At 34.8% G+C, this 19334-nt stretch overlaps 1 protein-coding gene and 1 non-coding gene across 5 annotated transcripts in view; both read left to right on the top strand.

Moving 5' to 3' along the window:
* SLCO1B1 (solute carrier organic anion transporter family member 1B1) overlaps positions 1-19334 on the top strand; it is a 106347-nt gene that overhangs the window by 73856 nt on the left and 13157 nt on the right. For all 4 annotated transcript variants that reach the window (XM_055358468.2, XM_055358466.2, XM_031000722.3 and 1 more), the window contains 3 exons: positions 2562-2746; positions 7743-7807; positions 10124-10241. In XM_055358468.2, coding sequence (XP_055214443.1) covers positions 2562-2746; positions 7743-7807; positions 10124-10241 — 368 coding nt within the window. The remainder of the gene's footprint in view (positions 1-2561; positions 2747-7742; positions 7808-10123; positions 10242-19334) is intronic.
* LOC115930380 (U2 spliceosomal RNA) lies at positions 16671-16869 on the top strand. The gene has a single exon (XR_004067011.2). It is a non-coding gene; the product is annotated as a U2 spliceosomal RNA (small nuclear RNA).

The following is a 19334-nucleotide window of genomic DNA, read 5'->3' as shown; positions in this document are numbered from 1 at the left end:
AACCAGTACTATGCTGTTCGGTTACTGTGGCCTTGCAGTATAGTTTGATATCAGGTAATGGGATGCCTCTCACTTTGTTCTTTATGCTTAGGATTGCTTTGACTATTCAGTCTCTTTTTTCATATTGAATTTTACAATAGTTTTATTCTAATTCAGTGAAAAATCATGCCGGTTGTTTGATAAGAATACCATTGAATCTGTAGATTGCTTTGGGCAGTATAGACAGTTTAATGATAATTTTTCTACCAATCCATGAGAGTAGAATGTTTTTCCACTTGTTTGTGTCACCTATAGTTTCTTTCATCAGGGTTTGTATTTATCCTAGTAGAGATCTTTCACTTCCTTGGTTTAAATGTATTCCTAGATATTTAATTTATTGTAGTTATTCTAAATGGAATTGCATTATTGATTTGGGTATCAGTTTAACTGTTATCGGCGTATAGAAATGCTACTAATTTTTTTCCATTGATTTTGTATTCTGAAACTTTATTAAAGTATGTCGTCAGTTCTAGGAGGCTTTTGGCAGAGTATTTAGGGTTTTTGAGATATAGAATCATATCATAGTGCAGAGAGATAATGTGAGTTCATTTCCTATTTGTCTATGTTTTATTTCTGTCTCTTTCCTGATTGATCTGTCTAGGATTTCCAGTACTATGTTGAATAGGAGTGGTGAGAGTGGGCATTCATGCTTTGCTCCTGTTCTTAAGAAGAATGCTTCCAGCTTTTGCACATTATATACGAGGTTGGCGGTGGTTTTATCATAGATGGCTCTTATTATTTTGAGCTATGTTCCTTCAATGCCCAGTTTGTTGAAGAACTTTCTCATAAAAGGATGGTGGATTTTATTGAAAGTTTTTTCTGCATCTATTGACATGCTCATATACTGTTTATCCTAAATTCCATTTATGTAGTGAATCACATTTACTGATTGTGTATACTGGACCATCCTTACATCTCAAAAATAAAGCCTACTTGGTCATGATGAATTCACTTTTTGATGTGCTGCTGGATTCAGTTTGCTAGTGTTTTGTTGAGGAATTTTGCACCTATATGCATCTATATTCATCTATATTCACCAGGGATATTGGCCTGTTGGTTTGTTTTTGATGTTGTTGTTGTTTTTGTATCTTGCTATATTTTGGTACCAGGATGATTCTGGCTTCAAAAAAATGAGTTAAGAAAGAGTCCTTCTTCCTCAATTTTTCAGAATAATTTAGTACAGTGGGTACTCACTCTTTTTTGTATTTCCAGTAGAATTTGGCTATGAATGCATTTGGTCTAGGGCTTTTATTGATAGGCAGGTTTTTTCAGTACTGATTCAAATTTGGAACTCTATATTAGTGTTCAGGGTTTCAATTACTCTTTGTTCGTCTTGGATGGTTGTTGGATGGTTCATTTTGGATGGTTGGATAAGAATGACCCAGTTAATACATGCTCCCTCTTTGCACACTAGCGAAGGCCTCAAAGTGATATAATATTAGAACCCTAAAAAGAATTCTGTCTACCACAAGACATAATCTTCATTATACTGGCAATGACTATGCCATTTGGGGGCTACTGCAAAGTTTTTATTATTTATTTATTTGTGTATTTATTTATTTATTACTAAATCCTCAATAATGAACCATCACTTCTTAAAATAGTGTTCTTTGTACCAAAGCTTAGTTTTATTGACCAATACACTTGTTCCGTAAAAAATTCTTCTATATTATTCCTAGTGAAAAAAAAATAGTAAGAACTGTAAGTTTGGCAGAACTGTAGATGTATAGATTTAAATTCTTCTACAATTCTTCCTTCAATAATTGATCTTTAGCATTAATAGATTCAACGTGAGCTTCCCTTAAACTTTAGCCTAGATTTAGAACAGAATTTATTAAAGCCACCTATCTATATAAACTGTCCAACTGATTAAAAATCTGAAATCACTTGTTTCTACATTTTCCACTTCTGTGCTCTAAACACTAGTGGGTCATTCTGTTGTGTTTAACCTCTCTGGTAATAATATCATCTGTCATTTTATCCTTGGATTTTGTTTATGCCTGCTAAATTAAAATTTTAGCATCTCTACCTGTCTCTATTTTTCCTGGACTCAGTGCCATTTTCATGGGTGACTCCAGTTAAATTTTGATTACTCCCAAACTGCTAAATTATCTGAATTCTTTGGATAATTCCTCCTCAGGGCATGTCTCTGAAACTTAGAGATTGTCCAAAAGAGTATGTGTTCTGCAGAGGGTAAAAGGGAATGGAAAATAATTATTAAAGAGAATCTATAGTGATGAGAAAATTGTATACAGAGTTCTAGGCACTAATTTCTGTGTTTCTTAGTTTTAAAATTAAGCATGAACTAAATGTCAATCATGAATTACATTGTCTTATATAGAAAGAAATCCAGAAAACTATTTTACCTTTTATCTGTTAAGCAACTGTATTTTTAGAATCTTCTTACACTGTAAATATATTAGTTTGAACAAGTGAGACTTCACCAAATATAATGCAATGTATTTGCAGCACTGTTAGGTCTTGCAAATTTCTTATGTCATGTTTTATACACAACATTTAAGGTGTTTTACAACTGCAGTTGTTTGGAAGTAACTGGTCTCCAGAACGGAAATTACTCAGCCCATTTGGGTGAATGCCCAAGAGATGATGCTTGTACAAGGAAATTTTACTTTTTTGTTGCAATACAAGTCTTAAATTTATTTTTCTCTGCACTTGGAGGCACCTCATATGTCATGCTGATTGTTAAGTAAGTATGACTTTTAAAAACATTTTCATATGCATGAGACTATAAACACACCTAATGATATGCATATTTTTACATAATATACTGGGAATTCAAATTCATATTTCGTCAAATTTTAATTTTCTGAGAATTAATTTTATTAAAATTACTATGAACTCTCAGGGCCGTAATTAATAATTTTGCCTCTAATTCTTCCATTAAAAGTCCAGATTCCATACGTTTCTTCTCTTACTAAGAATCTGAAGACACAGACTGACAATTCTCTCAGTTGTAAAAGAATCACCCTAGGATTCTAAAAGAACCTTTTGAATTTTGAGTTGCCTTACATCCTAATGAGAGATGCCTTGCATCTCTCAGGGTAAATCTATTGATTTCACTAAAATAAAGCATTTGAAAACTAGATATAAAATATGCTCCATTTGATAACATTCCAAAACTTTTAATCAACTCACAGCATGACTTTTATAATACCCTTGTAGAAAAATAAAAAAATACACAAGAAGAATTAGTTCCTTTCTTGGCTCATTAGAAAAGATACAATGCTTGGTGAATATTACACGGTAAATGAAACCAATAAGATACTTGTTGTCATACAGCTTTCAAAATTACAGGAAAGACTGGTGTGAGATAAATAATCATAAAATCAAAGTACATATTTATAAATTGTTCTGAGTCCTCATCAGGAAAAAGATTTCCCTAAAAAGAAAGATTCAAAAGGAAAGTTAATTTAGGATTGAGGTGGGGGGCTGTGAAGAAGAGGATTCAGAGTACATCTCAAAATAAGTAACATTTATTCTAAAGGTCTAAAGAAAAAGCCAAATGAAAGGGTTTCCAGGAGAGGGTCTTGGTGCTGACTCCTTAATACAGGAAAGAGCTGGTATGTTTGAGAAATGAAAAGAAGCTGGCAGATTGAAACATACTGAATGAGAGGTTGTGACACATGATAAGATTGGAGAGTTAGGAAGGGTGCAGGTAATGCATGCCCTACTGGCCAAGTTGATTCAATCACCTAAAACTTGTAACATGTAAATAATTGCTTTTAGATCTTAAAAATGTACATGTGTAAGTATAGTGACCTGGGTTAACATTCAATTGTACTTTTAAAACCTACATTGTTGATCATAAGTTCACTGTCAGCCAACAGCATGACATGGTAGAGATGAAAAAAACAAAAGCATTTTTAACATGTGTTAACATTAATATCAACCTGTAAATTGAATTTACAGTTGTTTAATTTTGACCCTGACTGCAAATCTTATCAAATTATTTATACTAAATATTCCACAGATATAGCTCCATCTTAATATAAAATGTTGTCTACTCAAAAGAAGTCTTTCATATTTGCCAAATTAAATTCATTAACATATTAAAAATAACCTTAAAATTAAATAATAGTCTGAATATCAACAGGTTTTAGCTTTTTATTTTAAACTCATGAGTTTGAAAAAACACTGTTCCATCATTGATGATAGCAATATCATATCTATTTCAGAAATTGATTAAATCAGCATTACAACTTGTCAAAAATATTTAACCCTTGCTAGCCTTTGATTTTATTGAAATAAGCATTTTGTGAATATGACTACAGAATAAAAATATAAATTTCAGTTTGTTAATAATTTTCTAATGCTTACACTATGAAGCTATTTTTTAAACTTGATTAAGTAGGCAGAAGGACATCCATTTATTCAATATGTATTCATTTTTTATGTCAGGCATAGTTGTATGCACTGAGGATGCAACTGTGAACAAAAGTGATAGAACTTTATAAGCTTTTAGTGTGGGTGGGGAATGAAGGAATGAATGTGTGTAGCAGAAAAAACAGTAAACAAATAAGTGAGTAAATATCTAAAATAGAGTAAGTGTGAAGCACTAGAAAGATAAATAAATCAGAGTTAAGAAAATAGGAAAAAATGAGAAAATAGGTAAGAGATACTAGTTCAGATATTGTGCTTTGGAAGTCCTTTGAGTAAAGACCTGAATGAAGAGATAGAAAACAAAGGTACAAGCCATGCTAAATGGAGACATAGGAGGAACAATCCAGGCAAGGCAGAAGAAAGGTCAGCGTCCTGGTGTGAAGTATAATTGACATGTACAAGGTCCAAAAACGTGTGTGAGGAAGAGAGAGGTGACAAGTGCAGCAAGAGAGCTAGCCTAGTTCAGATCCTATGGGTCACAGGAAAGACTTTGAAATATATTCTAAATGTGTTGAAAGCCCAAGGGGATTTAAGCATTAGTATTTGCAAAGATGCCTTACATAACTAGAAGATCACTCTGGCTGTGGGTGGAAAGTATGTTTTGTGAAAACAATAGTGAAGTCAGGGAAAACAGAAGGCTCGAATTGTTCTTCTCAAGATGGAAGCTTGATTGAGAATGCTGATAGTAGGAAAATATGAAGTAAATGAAATGAGTAAATGAAACAAATATGAGTCTCAGTTGTTTTGCTTTATTTTACTATATATATTTATTTATTTTTGAGAGACAGTCTTGCTCTGTCACCCAGGCTGGAGTGCAGTAGCACAACCTTGGATTGCTGCAACCTCTGCCTCCCAGGTTCAAGTGATGCTCCTACCTCAACCTCCTAAGTAGCTGGAATTACAGGTGCACACCACCGTGCCTGACTAATTTTTGTATTTTTAGTAGGACCTGGTTTTACCACGTTGGCCAGGCTGGTCTCAAACTCCTGACCTCAAGTGATCTGCTAGCCTCTGCCTCTCAAAGTGCTGGGATTACAGGCCTGAGCCACAGCACCTGGCCTTTGTTTTATTTTTTAATGCAAAGCCAGTAGGGTTTGCTGAGACATTGAATGTGGCACGTGAGAAAGATAATTTAAGGATAATCCCAAAGTTCTGGCTTGAGTTCTGGAAGGATGGTGGTACTATTGAACAAAATGGGAAAGACTAAGAAAGGGTAGATTGGGAAAGTGAAAAAGCAAGAATTTGTTCTATCTCTATAAAGCTGAGCAGCCTGTTCAATATCTAGCAATGTCATATATGCAATCCAACGGGAGAAACCTTGATGCCAGAGCCATAAATTTTAGAGTCAGCAACGTACAGATGGTATTTATTTTTATTTTTACTTATTTATTTATTTAGAGACAAGGTCTCATTTTGTTGTCCAGGCTGAAGTATAATGGCATGATTATAGCTCACTGTAACCTTGAATGCCTGGATTCAAGCAATCCCCCAAGGCGGTATTAAAATCCATGGAACTAATGAGATCTTCTAGGGACTGAGTACAGATAGAAACAAGATCCTAGGATCAGTTCTCAATCACTCTAATTTAAAGATCAGTAATAGGAGAAACCAATAACGAAAACTGAGGAGGTTTCATGAGAAAAACTAGGAAAGAACGTTGTCCTTAAACTAATAAAGCATATGTCAAAAAGAGCATAAGTAACTGTGTCAAGGGCTGCTGAGAGTTCACAGGAGTTGAACCTGGGAGGTGGAGGCTGCAGTGAGCCAAGATCGCTCCACTGCACTCCAGCCTGGGAGACAGAGCAAGACTTGTCTAAAAAAAAAAAAAAAAAAAAGAAAAGAAAACCACAAACCAATATCCCTGATGAACGTATGAAAAAATTATCAATAAAACACTAGCAAATCAAATCCGATGGCACATAAGAAAAATGTTATAACATGATCAATTTGTTTTTATTCTAGGGATGAAGGGTTGGTTCAACATATATAAATCAATAAATGTGATTTGCCACATAGAATAAACTAAAAACCAAAACCATTTGATAAGACAAAATTAAAAACAAAAACCATATGATCATCTCAATAGATGCAGAAAAATTATTTGATAAAATTTAACATCTTTCATGATAAAAATCCTCAACAATCTGGGCATCAAAGGAACATACCTCAAAATAATAAAAGCTATGTATGACAAACCCACTGCCAACTTCATACTGAAAGGAAAAAAGTTGAAAGCATTCTCCTGAGACCTGAAACAAGACAAGTGTGTCTATTTTCACCACTCCTACTGCACATAGTATGGGAAGTCCTAGCTAGAGCAATCAGGCAATAGAAAGAAAAGGTATCCAAATTAGAAAAGAGGAACTCAAATAAACTCTGTTCACTGATGATATGCAACAATAACAACAAAAATAGACTAATGGGACTTAAACTAAAAATTTCCTGCACAGCAATGGAAATAATCAACAGAGTAAACAGACAACCTACAGGAAGGGAAAAAATATTTACAAACAATACATCTGACAAAGGGCTAATATCCTTAATCTATAAGAAATACAAAAAAACCCATCAAGAAAAAAATTATTAAAAATAGGGTAAATGATATGACCAGCATGTTTCAAAAGACAAACAGTCAACAAACAACAAACATATGACAAAATGCTCAATATCACTAATCATCAGAGAAATGAAAATTAAAGCTACAATGAGATTCCATTTTATACCAGTCAGAACGGCCATTACTAAAAAGTCAAAAAGCAAGATACCGGTAAGAATGTTGAGGAAAAGGAATGCTTATATACTGTTGAGAATATAAATTAGTACAACCTTTATGAAAAACAATGTGGAGATTTTTCAAATATCTGAAAATAGAAGTACCATTTGACCCAGCAATCCAACTATTGGGTATCTACCAAAAGGAAAGTAAATCATTTTATGAAAAAGACTCATGCTCTTTCACACTTACTATAACACTGACTAGACCACAAAAAATCAGTATCTTCAGAGGCATAATAAAGTCTGTTCTAACCACTTCCTCACAGGATTTTCATAAGTACCATATGAGAAAATATTTTTAAGCCATATTGAAATCATGATGCATTGAATAAATAAGGGAATAATTATTATTATTGCTCAAGTGTTTGCCTTTTAAAACAATTAAAATATAACTTTATATAATGAGGCCATTCAACTGTGAGCTTAATTCTATCATGGAGAAAAACAACACAGGAGAAGGCTTTAATGTTGTTTCGTTTTGATATTTTAATGATATTTAATGTTTCTTTGCCTTTATCTTGTTTCAGAATTGTTCAACCTGAATTGAAATCACTTGCACTGGGTTTCCACTCAATGGTTATACGAGCACTAGGTATGATGAAAAAATATATATATATATACACATACATATATTAAATTTAAGTTATAAATATTAATGTCAAGGATTAAAGACTGTAATGAATCTTTAATTATGATAGTAAATAAAATTAGTATCATTTCTATTTCTGTGATAAATAAAAACAGTAAGAGACAGAGTAAAATTGAGTGATCGACCTAAAGGAGAATTCGATTGTTAATTATACGTAAAGTCAATCTGTTAAGACTAAGGAATTATTGTATTTGTATTACACTCTTTCAAACACAAAGATAGATGGTCCTCCAAATTTTTCTTTTTTTTCAGAAAAATAAGAATACTTCCTCCCAGTAGGCAGAGTGAAGGGCCTAACTTCTAAACTGTGGCATGATTTAGGCAAGGCCTAAAGCTAGCTTGGGAAGCGTGGGAATCTGGTCAGAGAATCTGGCCAGGCTATGGCCAAATTACAATGAAGAAATTATCTAAGAAGCGTATTTGATGATAAAGTCACAAATCCTCAAAGTTAAAAAGAAGAAATATAAAGGGAATAGAAGAGAGGAAATGAGATGCTATAGTATTCCGCTGGTTTTCTTCCCTCCATTCCGTTTTGTGTGTCTCTAATCTCCCAGACTCTGTACATTCTGGCAGGTTTCTACCTTCAATTTCAATGGAGATACCTCTCTGCTAGAACCTGGGTGACAAAAGCTTAAAGTAACATCTGGGTTGTTAGTACTCCTTCTGATAGGTAGAAATGAGACCATGAGAATGGAGTAAAATTTTTTTAGCAATAGAAATAGGAAAAAAAATGAGTTTCACCATTCTAATTCTGAGTATCCTATTTCGATGTATCCAATCTGTGGCACGATGGAACCTAAATGCACCTATGGAAAAAACACACATTTAGTATAAAACTTTCAATTTGCAAACAATTGTCTTGAATACAATAAACGTGTAAATTGTGGAAGGCCTATATATTTATCTGAAAAAGTCATTTAGAAAATAGGTTATGAGTTTTAAAATTGTAGTGATTAGGACAAAGTTTATTACTTAAAACAATCCATTACATTTGTTCAAATCAGTGGCATTATGTGGGGAAAATAAATTGTTAGCATATATTTTTCATTTTTCAAAGGGTGGCTGTGATTTTTGAAACCTGAAAATTTCTCACTCATTTCCTCAGTACCTGGTTTTCTCAGATACATTGGCCTCAGTCCCTTGTCATTTTAATATTTCTCACTCTCAAAAAATTGAGACTGAGGAAAACTAAATGGAATAAGTAAAATTGTGATATATCAATCACTATCATTTTATCCATGGCAAAATAAATTCTGAAAATTATTCACCACAATACAAAAAAGAACAAAGTAAAGTTATGAACACTTTAGTTGCACCATCTTAAGGATAGTTCTCTACTGGCATGTCCCTAAAATTCTTTATCAAATTACCTTTGCCTAGAACCAGGAGTGAATCTCAGGGTTCATTAAAACAGCAGTGGAAGCAGATGGACACTTATTATATAAACAACATATCTGTCTGTGAAAAGCCTTGCATTCTGCTAAATCATGAGCTACAAATAAAAATTAACTAAGAAAAAGACCACTGAAAACTTACTCATCATTGTGATCAGAACACTAACACAAACAAAATTTAGTACCACAAGCCCTAACTTAGCCTAAGCTGCTTCAGGAGGTATTTACAAATGCACAAAATCAATTGTAGAAAATCACTGGACTGTGAGCTCTAATGACATCAATAAGTGGGAAGTAGATGTCTGAGCCCAGAAAAAAGTACAACCTGCCGAAAGCTAAGCACTCTCTGAAGCTCAGCCTATACTTATCTGGGGAGGGAGTTCTGATGAAGCACTCACTTTTAAATTCTCTTAAAATAATGTTAAAAAAAAAAAAAGTCTGCCTTTACAGCAGTTGAGCCAAGATCTTTTTCCTTTCCCCATAAAATTGTAATTCTATTCCATTTCAGGTTTCTTTGCCTAAGAAAAATCCCATATTAACCAACATAACTTCCAAGTTTTACTAACAACATTCTCCTTTTTACCATTCAGGCTTAAGTTAATTGCTATCATAAGAAGAACAGAGTATATATGCATGTATGTAGGGAGGGTACGAGTAGGTAAAAGGTGTCAATGACATTACTACATGATTTGGGTCTTTGAGATTTCTAATAATCTTTATTATTGGGTAGATGCAGAACAAAATAATAAACGAATCCTCCAAATTTTTGAACTTTTATTTAATCAAAATATATCAATGTGGAATATCACACAGTTACATTTAAAATATGTTCCCTAAACTGACATCTTCTCTTCTCCTATTACAGGGGGAATTCTAGCTCCAATATATTTTGGGGCTCTGATTGATACAACGTGTATAAAGTGGTCCACCAACAACTGTGGCACACGTGGGTCATGTAGGACATATAATTCCACATCATTTTCGTAAGTTGTCATAAATATATTTCATTATTTTTTCTTTGACTATATTAATTCCTACAAAATATCATTTTCATTATATAATAATATTAATAATGATAGCCACCATTTAATGAAAACTGACTTTGCATGCAGTATGGTATCAAGCAATCTGGTATCTCATTTTAGTACTCATAGAAACTATAGGAAATGGATATTTTCTTCTATTCTGTTATATACGAAGAAACTGTGATTCAAGGATAATAACCAACTTGTCAAAAATCAGAGATAATAGAAAATGGCTAGGATTTGTATGTGAATCTTTTTTGTTTCCAAAACTCTCCTCATGTTAGTATATGTAAGGATAAATATACACATGTAAATATAGACACACACATATATATATGCATGTGTGTGTATTCGATTGCCTCTTACTTCTCTAGAAAGAAACAGAATGACTAGCTGGGGCTCTGGTCATATGTCAATTAAGAAAAAAAGGGAAAATATGTTTCTATATTACTCTACTCACGGGGAGAGATATTCCATAAGTGACATGAAGATAACTGCATGGGCATCTGGAAAAAACAAAAAGCTACAATTATACTTTACCTCTTAAAAAAAACTAATTTCAAATTCATATATTGACAAATTATACACTTTGAAATGTGAAACTACGTGTATTAAAACTCATAGTATAATTTCTTTCAATTATCTACGAAGCAGAAACTAAGTATGACCCAAATGCCCAAAACCATAATAGAAAAAAAGACAAAATATTTATAAAATCTGCATCATTAAACTTTGAAAAGGAAATTTCAAAGTGAAAGTATAAATTAGGAGAATAATTTGCAACTTGTAACACAGACACAGGCAAATATCCCGAATATATACGGAATTCTTAAACATTAGCAAAAAAACATCCAATGCTGGCAAGGATGCAAAACAACAGGAATTTCCTTTAATTTTTCTTTCATTGCTGGTGGAAATGTAAAAAATAGTACAGCCATGGTAGAAGACAGTCTGGAAGTTTCTTACAAAGAAAAACACAGGCTTATGATACTGTTAAGTAATCACGCACCTAGGTATTCACCTAAGTTAGATGAAAACATGACCCCACAAAAACCTGCACTTGCATATGAAAAAATGGAAGCAAACAAGATGTCTTTCAATAGGTGAATGGATAGCCAAACTGGGGTATATTCATACAATAGAAAATTATTCAGCAATAAAAAGAAGTGACCTATCAACTCACAAAAAGACAAGAAAGAAACTAAATGCACGTAGCTAAGTGAAAGAAGGCAGTCTAAAGAAGCTTCTGGGCCTGGTGTGGTGGCCCATGCCTGTAATCTAGGCACTTTGGGAGGCCGAGATGGGAGGATTCATGAGGCCAGGATTTCAAGACCAGCCTGGACAACATGGCAAAACCCTGTCTCAACTAAAAATACAAAAATTAGCCAGGCACAGTGGTGCACATCTGTAATTTCAGCTACTTGGGAGGCTAAAGCACAAGAATCCCTTGAACCCAGGAGGCGGAGGTTGCAGTAAGCCAGGCTCATGGCACTGCTCTCCAGCCTGGCTGACAGAGCGAGACTCTGTCTCAAAAAAAGAAAAAAAAACATTAAAAAAAATTAAATAAGCTTCTGACTATATTATTCTAACTGTATGACCTTTTGTAAAAGGGCCAAACTATGAAGACAATGAAACATCAGTGGTTGCTAGGAGCTCAGTGGGGAGAAGATAAGGATGAGTAGGTGGAGCACAGGGCATTTTAAGGGTGGTGAAATGATTTTATATGATATTATCATGTTGGATACATGATGTTATGTATTTGTCAAATCTATGGACCCATACCCATACAACATACAAACCACATAAAAAGCAAACTCTAATCTAAAATATGAATTTAATAATAATGTATTCATATTGGTTCATCAATTGTAACAAAGTTACCACACTACTACAAACTGTTAATGATAGGGGAAACTGTATGTGTGAGGCGGGGAGTATACGGGACTTCTTCATGCTTTCTGTACAGTTTTTCTGTAAATCTAAAATTTCTGTAAAAAGTAGGTTCTATTAAAAAAAATCAAATATCTCCCAAAGAAAAAATCACGAATGGCTATTAAATATATAAAAAGGTGCTCAAATTAATTGATAATGACAGGATTGCAATTAAAACTCACCCAGATTATCAACCATCAAAAATATTAAGAAGACATTGTTTTGGCAAAAGTACAGAACTTTCAGCCAGCAGCAAACTTCTAGAAATTTATCCTACAGATAGCTATACTCCCAAATAGATAAAATGGCACATATATAAGATTACATACATGTGTATGGCAACATTGTTTATGATGGCAAAATATTGGAAGCAACTTAAATATCTTTTGATAAGGGAGTAATTAGATAAATAGTTCTACCTGCAGGAAAATGAATAGTCTGATGTCTTGAAAAAAGAAGAAAAAATTATTTGTTTACTAATATGGAACCTTCTTCAAGACACATTTTTATATGAAAAAAAGAACCATGAAGAACGTGTATGGAGCATGCTATCATTTATATGAAAGTGGAGGAGGTTTATTAGTTCAGGATACATCTCTGGAGTAAAGACCTAGGATCAAATTTACCAAACAGACTTTCTTCCATTTAATGTGTAAATTCACTATCTAAAATCCCCAGCAGATAAAATGACCAGCTTTTTCCAGAATTGTACCCCACAGGCATTCTCACAAATTTATTTAAATATTAATGACAGAAAATGTCTCACAAAATGGGAGAAAGAAATGAAATTACAAATGAAAACTTCATAAATTTATCTTAATGACTTTATTTAAGAATGTGTTCATTTTTTATTGAAATCATCGTGTATTTCCAGGACACCTGGCAAGATGCTCCTTAGAATTTCCCCAAAGCAATGACCACAACCTCAAGTATTAATGTAACATTTTGAGATGGCTTTATAATAGTTTGACTATAAAAAGACCCTACAACTATTTTTAAGCCATACTAGTTCCTTTTCGTTCAGTGAAGGTTTAGTTAGAACTAAAATGGAATTTAAAAATATTTTATGTTAATTGATTTATTAATGCATTCTTCTTGTTGAACAACTGTTATAGTATCCAAATTTTTAATATACTGCAAAGACCATTGTGATAACATTATATAGTGTATATGTGTACTATATATATTTAATATGCATATATATGCATATATAAGACAGACATATTATATATATGTTATTCTTGTGTACTTTAATTTATGCTCATCCCAAGACATTAAGATTTAAAGGGTCGGTCTTTGTACATCCCCACATATTTATCATTTTCTTTTCTCTGATTTCTTCTTGCATGTCAGATTCTATCTAGGGTCATTTTCCTTCTGATTAAAGTCGATTTTTAAAAATGTCTTTCAGTGAGCTCTTTAGTGGCAAATTGCCAATTTAAATTTCTCTGGAAGGAACTTTAGTTCAACTGTATACTTAAAGGAAATATACAAGGTATAGAATTCTAAATTGACAATTATTTTCTCTTGTCAGATTGAAGATATTACTCTATTGTCTTCTAAGTTCCATTTTACTCTTGATAAGTAAGCTGTTGCCTGTTTTCTTGTTCCTTTAAGGTAACCTCACTCCTCTGTGGATTCTTTAAATATCTTGTCTTAATCCCTGGAATCTGTAATTACACTATGTTCAGGTTGCAGATGGAATAAGTTTGCTAATTAGCTGAACTCAAGATAAGAAAATTATTTGGTTGGGCCCAGTATAACCACAAATATCCTAAAAAATAAAAAGAGGAGGTCAGAAGGATGTGATGTGAGAAAGGCTCAGTCTATTGTTGCTGGGTTTGAAGACGGAAGAAAGGGGCCAGGAGCCGAGGAATGTAGGTGGCCTCTAGAAGTGAGAAAAAGCGAAGGAACAGCTTATTTCCTGGAGGTCCCAGAAAGGAATATAGCCCTGCTGATACCTTGATTTTAGCCAACTAAGACAAGTATTAGGCTTCTAACTGCCAGGAAATGCTCCGGGCTTAGCTCACACACCCTTTTCTTTCGTAAAGTTCACACCATTCCAACCAGCTGGAAATGACCAACCCTCTTTGGGACTTACCACATTGTAGCTAACTCATGGCCCTTATCACTTTCCTTTTGGTCACTTGTGTTCTTTGCTTGATTGTGTAAAGTGGAATTTAAAAAAAAAAAAAGAGCAGTGCATTTACCAATGAATACATAAAAAGTTAAATTGTTACCTTAAGAATTTTTTAAATAAACTCATTTTTAGAGCAGTTTTAGGATCACAGTAAAATTGAGGAGAAATTACAGAGATTTCCCACATACCACCTGCCCCACACATGCATAGTCTATCCTACCATCAATGTCTCCCAACAAAGGGTGATACAGTTGTTACAAATGATGAAACAACATTAACACATCTTTATCTCCCAGAGTCCACAGTTTACATTAGGTTTCACTCTTGACATTGTACTTTCTATGGGTTTGGACAAATGCATAATGACATATATCTACCATTACAGTATTATACAACGTAGTTTCTCTACCCTAAAAATCCTCTGCTCTGCCTATTCATTCCTTCCTCCTCTAAAACCCCTGGAGACCACTGTGCTTTTTACTGTTTTCATAGTTTTGCCTTTTCCAGAATCATACAGTATGTAGCATTTTTAGACTAGCTTATTTAACTTAATCACATGCATTTAAATTTCCTCCAGGTGTTTCAATTGCTTGATAGCTCATTTCTTTTTATTGCTGAATAATATTCCATTGTCTAGATGTATAACAGATTATTTATATATTCACCTACTGAGGGCATCTTGATGGCTTCCAAGTTTCATGTTTCTCTGATGATATATATGAAGATGTTTGATTCTGTTATATTAACCCTGGATCCTGTGTCCTGAAACCTTGCAATAATTGCTTATTAGTTCCAAGTGTGTTTTTGTCTGTTATTTTAAACTTTCTACTTAGACAATTATGTCATATTGCAAACAAAGACAATTTCTTTCTTTTCGATCTATATACATTTCATTTTCTTTTCTTTTTAAAAATTACATTAATTATGACTCCCAGTACCATGTTGAAAAACAGTGGTGAGACGGGACGTTTTTGACTTGTTCCTGACCTTAGTGGGAAGACTTTGAGTTTCTCACTATTAAGTATGAAGTTAGATGTAGGGTTTTGGCAGATATTTTTGATCAAGTTGAGGAGGTTCTCCCCTATTCCAAGTTTAATGGGAGTTTTTATTATAAATGAGTGTTTGATTTTGCAAATTCATTTTTCTAGATCTATTGATGTGATCATGTCATTTTATTATTCTTCTTTAGCCTGTTAATGTAATGAACTGTAAGAATTCATTTTGAATGTTGAACCAGTCTTGGAAACCTGAGGGAAATCCCACTTAGTCATGATGTATACTATATTTATACATTGTTGGATTCAATCTGATATTTTTTGAGAATTTTTGCATCTATGTTCATGAGAGAAGTTGCTCTGTAGTATTCTTTTTTTTTTTTTTTTTTTTGAGACATAGTTTTGCTCTTGTTACCCAGGCTGGAGGGCAATGGTGCGATCATGGCTCACCGCAATCTCCGCCTCCCAGGTTCAAGCGATTCTCCTGCCTCAGCCTCCCGAGTAGCTGGGATTACAGGCATGCACCACCATACCCGGCTAATTTTGTACTTTTAGTAGAGACAGGGTTTCTCCATGTTGGTCAGGCTGGTCTCGAACTCCTGACCTCAGGTGATCCGCCTGCCTCGGCCTCTCAAAGTGCTGGCATTGCAGGTGTGAGTCACCATGCCCAGCCCTCTGTAGTATTCTTTTCTTGTAATGTCTTTGTCTGATTTTGGTATTAGGATAATGCTAGCCTCACAGAATAAAATAGGAAGTACTTCTGCTGCTGCTATCATCTGAAGAAGATTGTAATGATTTGGTATAATTTCTTACTTAAGTGTTTGATAGAATTCACCAATGAACCTATCTTAATTTGATGCTTTGTTTTTTATTATTATTATTATACTTTAAGTTCTAGGGTACATGTGCACAATGTGCTGGTTTGTTACATAGGTATACATGTGCCATGTTGGTGTACTGCACCCATTAACTAGTCATTTACATTAGGTATATCTCTCAATGCTATCCCTCCCCCCTCCCCCCACCCCACGACAGGCCCCAGTGTGTGATGTTCCCCTTCCTGTGTCCAAGTGTTCTCACTGTTCAATTCCCACCTATGAGTGAGAACATGTGGCATTTGGTTTTTTTGTCCTTGTGATAGTTTGCTGAGAATGATGGTTTCCAGCTTCATCCATGTCCCTACAAAGGACATGAACTCATCCTTTTTATGGCTGCATAGTATTCCATGGTTTATATGTGCCACATTTTCTTAATCCAGTCTATCACTGATGGACATTTGGGTTGGTTCCAAGTCTTTGCTATTGTGAATAGTGCAGCAATAAACAAACTTGGCTTTTTGGCTAAGATCAAGTATAGTATCTGTTCTTTTCAGTTTAGTTTGATGCTTTCTGTTTTAGAAGGTTATTAAATATGGATTCATTTTTAGAGAGTTCTATCCTCCTTCAATGCCTGGGGTTCCATGAGGAAATCAGAGCTTTTTCCCAAAAATGATACCTCCTATTTTTCCCAAGGACTCCTCGTCTGTTAGAAATGAACTTAGTTCCTTTCATGTGGTCATCAAGAGGGGCAAAAAGACAGACTGAGGAAATAATTCACTCAAGTGAGAAAAATAAATAAATAAAAACTTCTTCTCAAAAAAACAAGATCCAAGAAGAGAAAAAGCACAAAGGTCTTGTATATAGATATATACACACACAGACACACACACATATATATACATATATGTATATGTGTGTATATATGTATATGCTATATATACATGTATATATGTGTATGTATATATACACACAAACGTATATGTGTGTCTGTAAAGAGAGAGAGAGAAAGAGAGAGGGAGAGCGAGAGAGAGTATGGGAGAGCACTTGGATATCCATTTTTAATTAAGCTGACTTTTAGCTATAGTGCCCTTTAAAAAAAAATCCTTTATATCTCTTATTATCTGACTTTAGCAAGGCCAAACAGCCAGTATTTCTGGCTTTTGAACTTCTTTAGAAATAGTAATCTCCTAGGTGAAATAAATAAGCCTTAACTAAGGTTGTAACTTAACCATGAGTGTATGAGGTATTTTCAAGTAGGTGGTAAGCAGTTTTTACAAGATCTAGAATCTTCAAAGGTAACTCAGAGAAACGAAAATTCAGGAAGGGAAGCCAGAAGTTGGTCATGGAGGAGCAGAGAATCAACAAATGGAAAAAGCCACAAGAATATCAAATCAGAAAGCATTCATTCCCTGGGCCAAGAATTGAGTCCCAGGCCACCATTGTGAAAAGACAAACCCTTAGCTTCTGAGCTATAGCATTGGATAGTCTTCATTACCTTTCCCAGAAGGATTCCAGTGCAACCAATTTCAAGCTTGCAAAGTCTTTTAACTGCTCGAGATAATTTTTAGAGCTAACTATGACATTAACTACAAAATTCCTGTCCTCTAGATGGCAGAGACCAAGAGTAAGTACTGCCACATGGTTACAAGATCAAGCTCCCAAGGACATAAAACAAGATGAGAGGGAAACCTCATCCAGTATAGGTTTCAGGAACACACAGCAAAGTTTGTAACCGACCAGCCCAAGAGGCTGGCTTAAAAAGTAGGCTTATAGGAATCCTAAGCCTACTTTCTACATTCTTTCCTATGACACCCCTCTCCATTACAGAACAACACTAAAAGACAAATTCTTAGCACAAAGTACACCAGATTTGCTAAAGCCTAAGACTAGTCTCAAAAATTCATTTTTCTATTAATCAGACCACACACAAACACACACAGAGAGAGAGAGAGAGAGAGAGAGACAGAGAGACAGAGAAAGACAGAGACAGAGACAGAGAGACAGAGAGACAGAGACCAGAAGCTTGGCTGGTAACAAATTCTTACCCCTTTTGCCAGCATACCACGTTTCTGGGTTCCCTTCCTCTGCAGCTTCCAGAAGAATGAAGTGGCTTTTGATGACCCTGCTCATTGCACCATAGCTTTGGGGGCCAAGCCACTTTACAAAAGAAAATTATCCTTTTCTGTTTTATAAAACTATAGGCAAAAGCTTCTCATTTTTGCAAGATGCTGCCCAATGGGCTGCATGAGGAATCAAATTAACATTTTCCACCCCAGCCTAGCAAAATACACATAACAAAACAGACATTTGTCACCTCATTCAGCACCCAATATTGACCTGGTGAGGCTCAAACTTTCTTTCATTGGTCCCTATCATCTCTGATCCACTCAAGATTTGGAGGGCTAACCTCCAACTGAGAATTCAGGTCTCTGGGCAAGATGAAGAAGTGGACAGTCACCCCGACTCAGGCCTTTTGAGCTTCCTTCAGGACTCACTGAATGTGACCAGACAAATAATGAGGGTTTTCTGAGTTAGGTGTCCTAGACTTCCATCAGCAGTTCCTTTAGAGGTCTCCTCCACATATACAAATACACACAACAAAGACAAGACAGACAGAAGGCCTTCCAAACCACGACTTCTAACCAAGAATTCCGAGTCTTCCTCCCAAACGAACCTTCTGTTCTCCACCTGAGAATTCTCCCTGAAATCTTCTTGATTGAAGAGAAATCTCCTGAACCAAGACTTCCTACTAATTAGAGAGAGCAAACCAACACCTCCAAAGGAGCTGAACTGAGACCTCAAAAAAAAAAAAAAAAAAAAAACAAGAGCCCCAAAGGAGCCAAACCAAGGCCCCTAAAGAAGCCAAATCATGATCCCCAAAGGAGCCAAACAAACTGGGAGAAGAAAGGAGGTGTTGGCAGTGCCTAGAATACTCACCAAATTAGTTTGGAGACAGACATCATTTCCAGGAACTATTTCTCCATTGCAATTAAATCCATGCACATTGGGTCAGCAGCACCCTGCCAGTAGAGACAGTGCCAGAGTCAGCCCACAGTCCAAGAGAACTAGGCAGCCACTTGGGCTGGCCTCTGGATCCATCACCAGGGCAGGGCTACTGAACCATGGGCAGGTAGGCACAAGGGCAATCCCAGATGAGACCCCTAGT

This window comes from Gorilla gorilla, chromosome 10, assembly GCF_029281585.2.
Source record: "Gorilla gorilla gorilla isolate KB3781 chromosome 10, NHGRI_mGorGor1-v2.1_pri, whole genome shotgun sequence".
In the NCBI taxonomy this organism is placed as follows: domain Eukaryota; kingdom Metazoa; phylum Chordata; class Mammalia; order Primates; family Hominidae; genus Gorilla; species Gorilla gorilla.
This window is presented reverse-complemented; position numbering and strand designations above follow the sequence as displayed.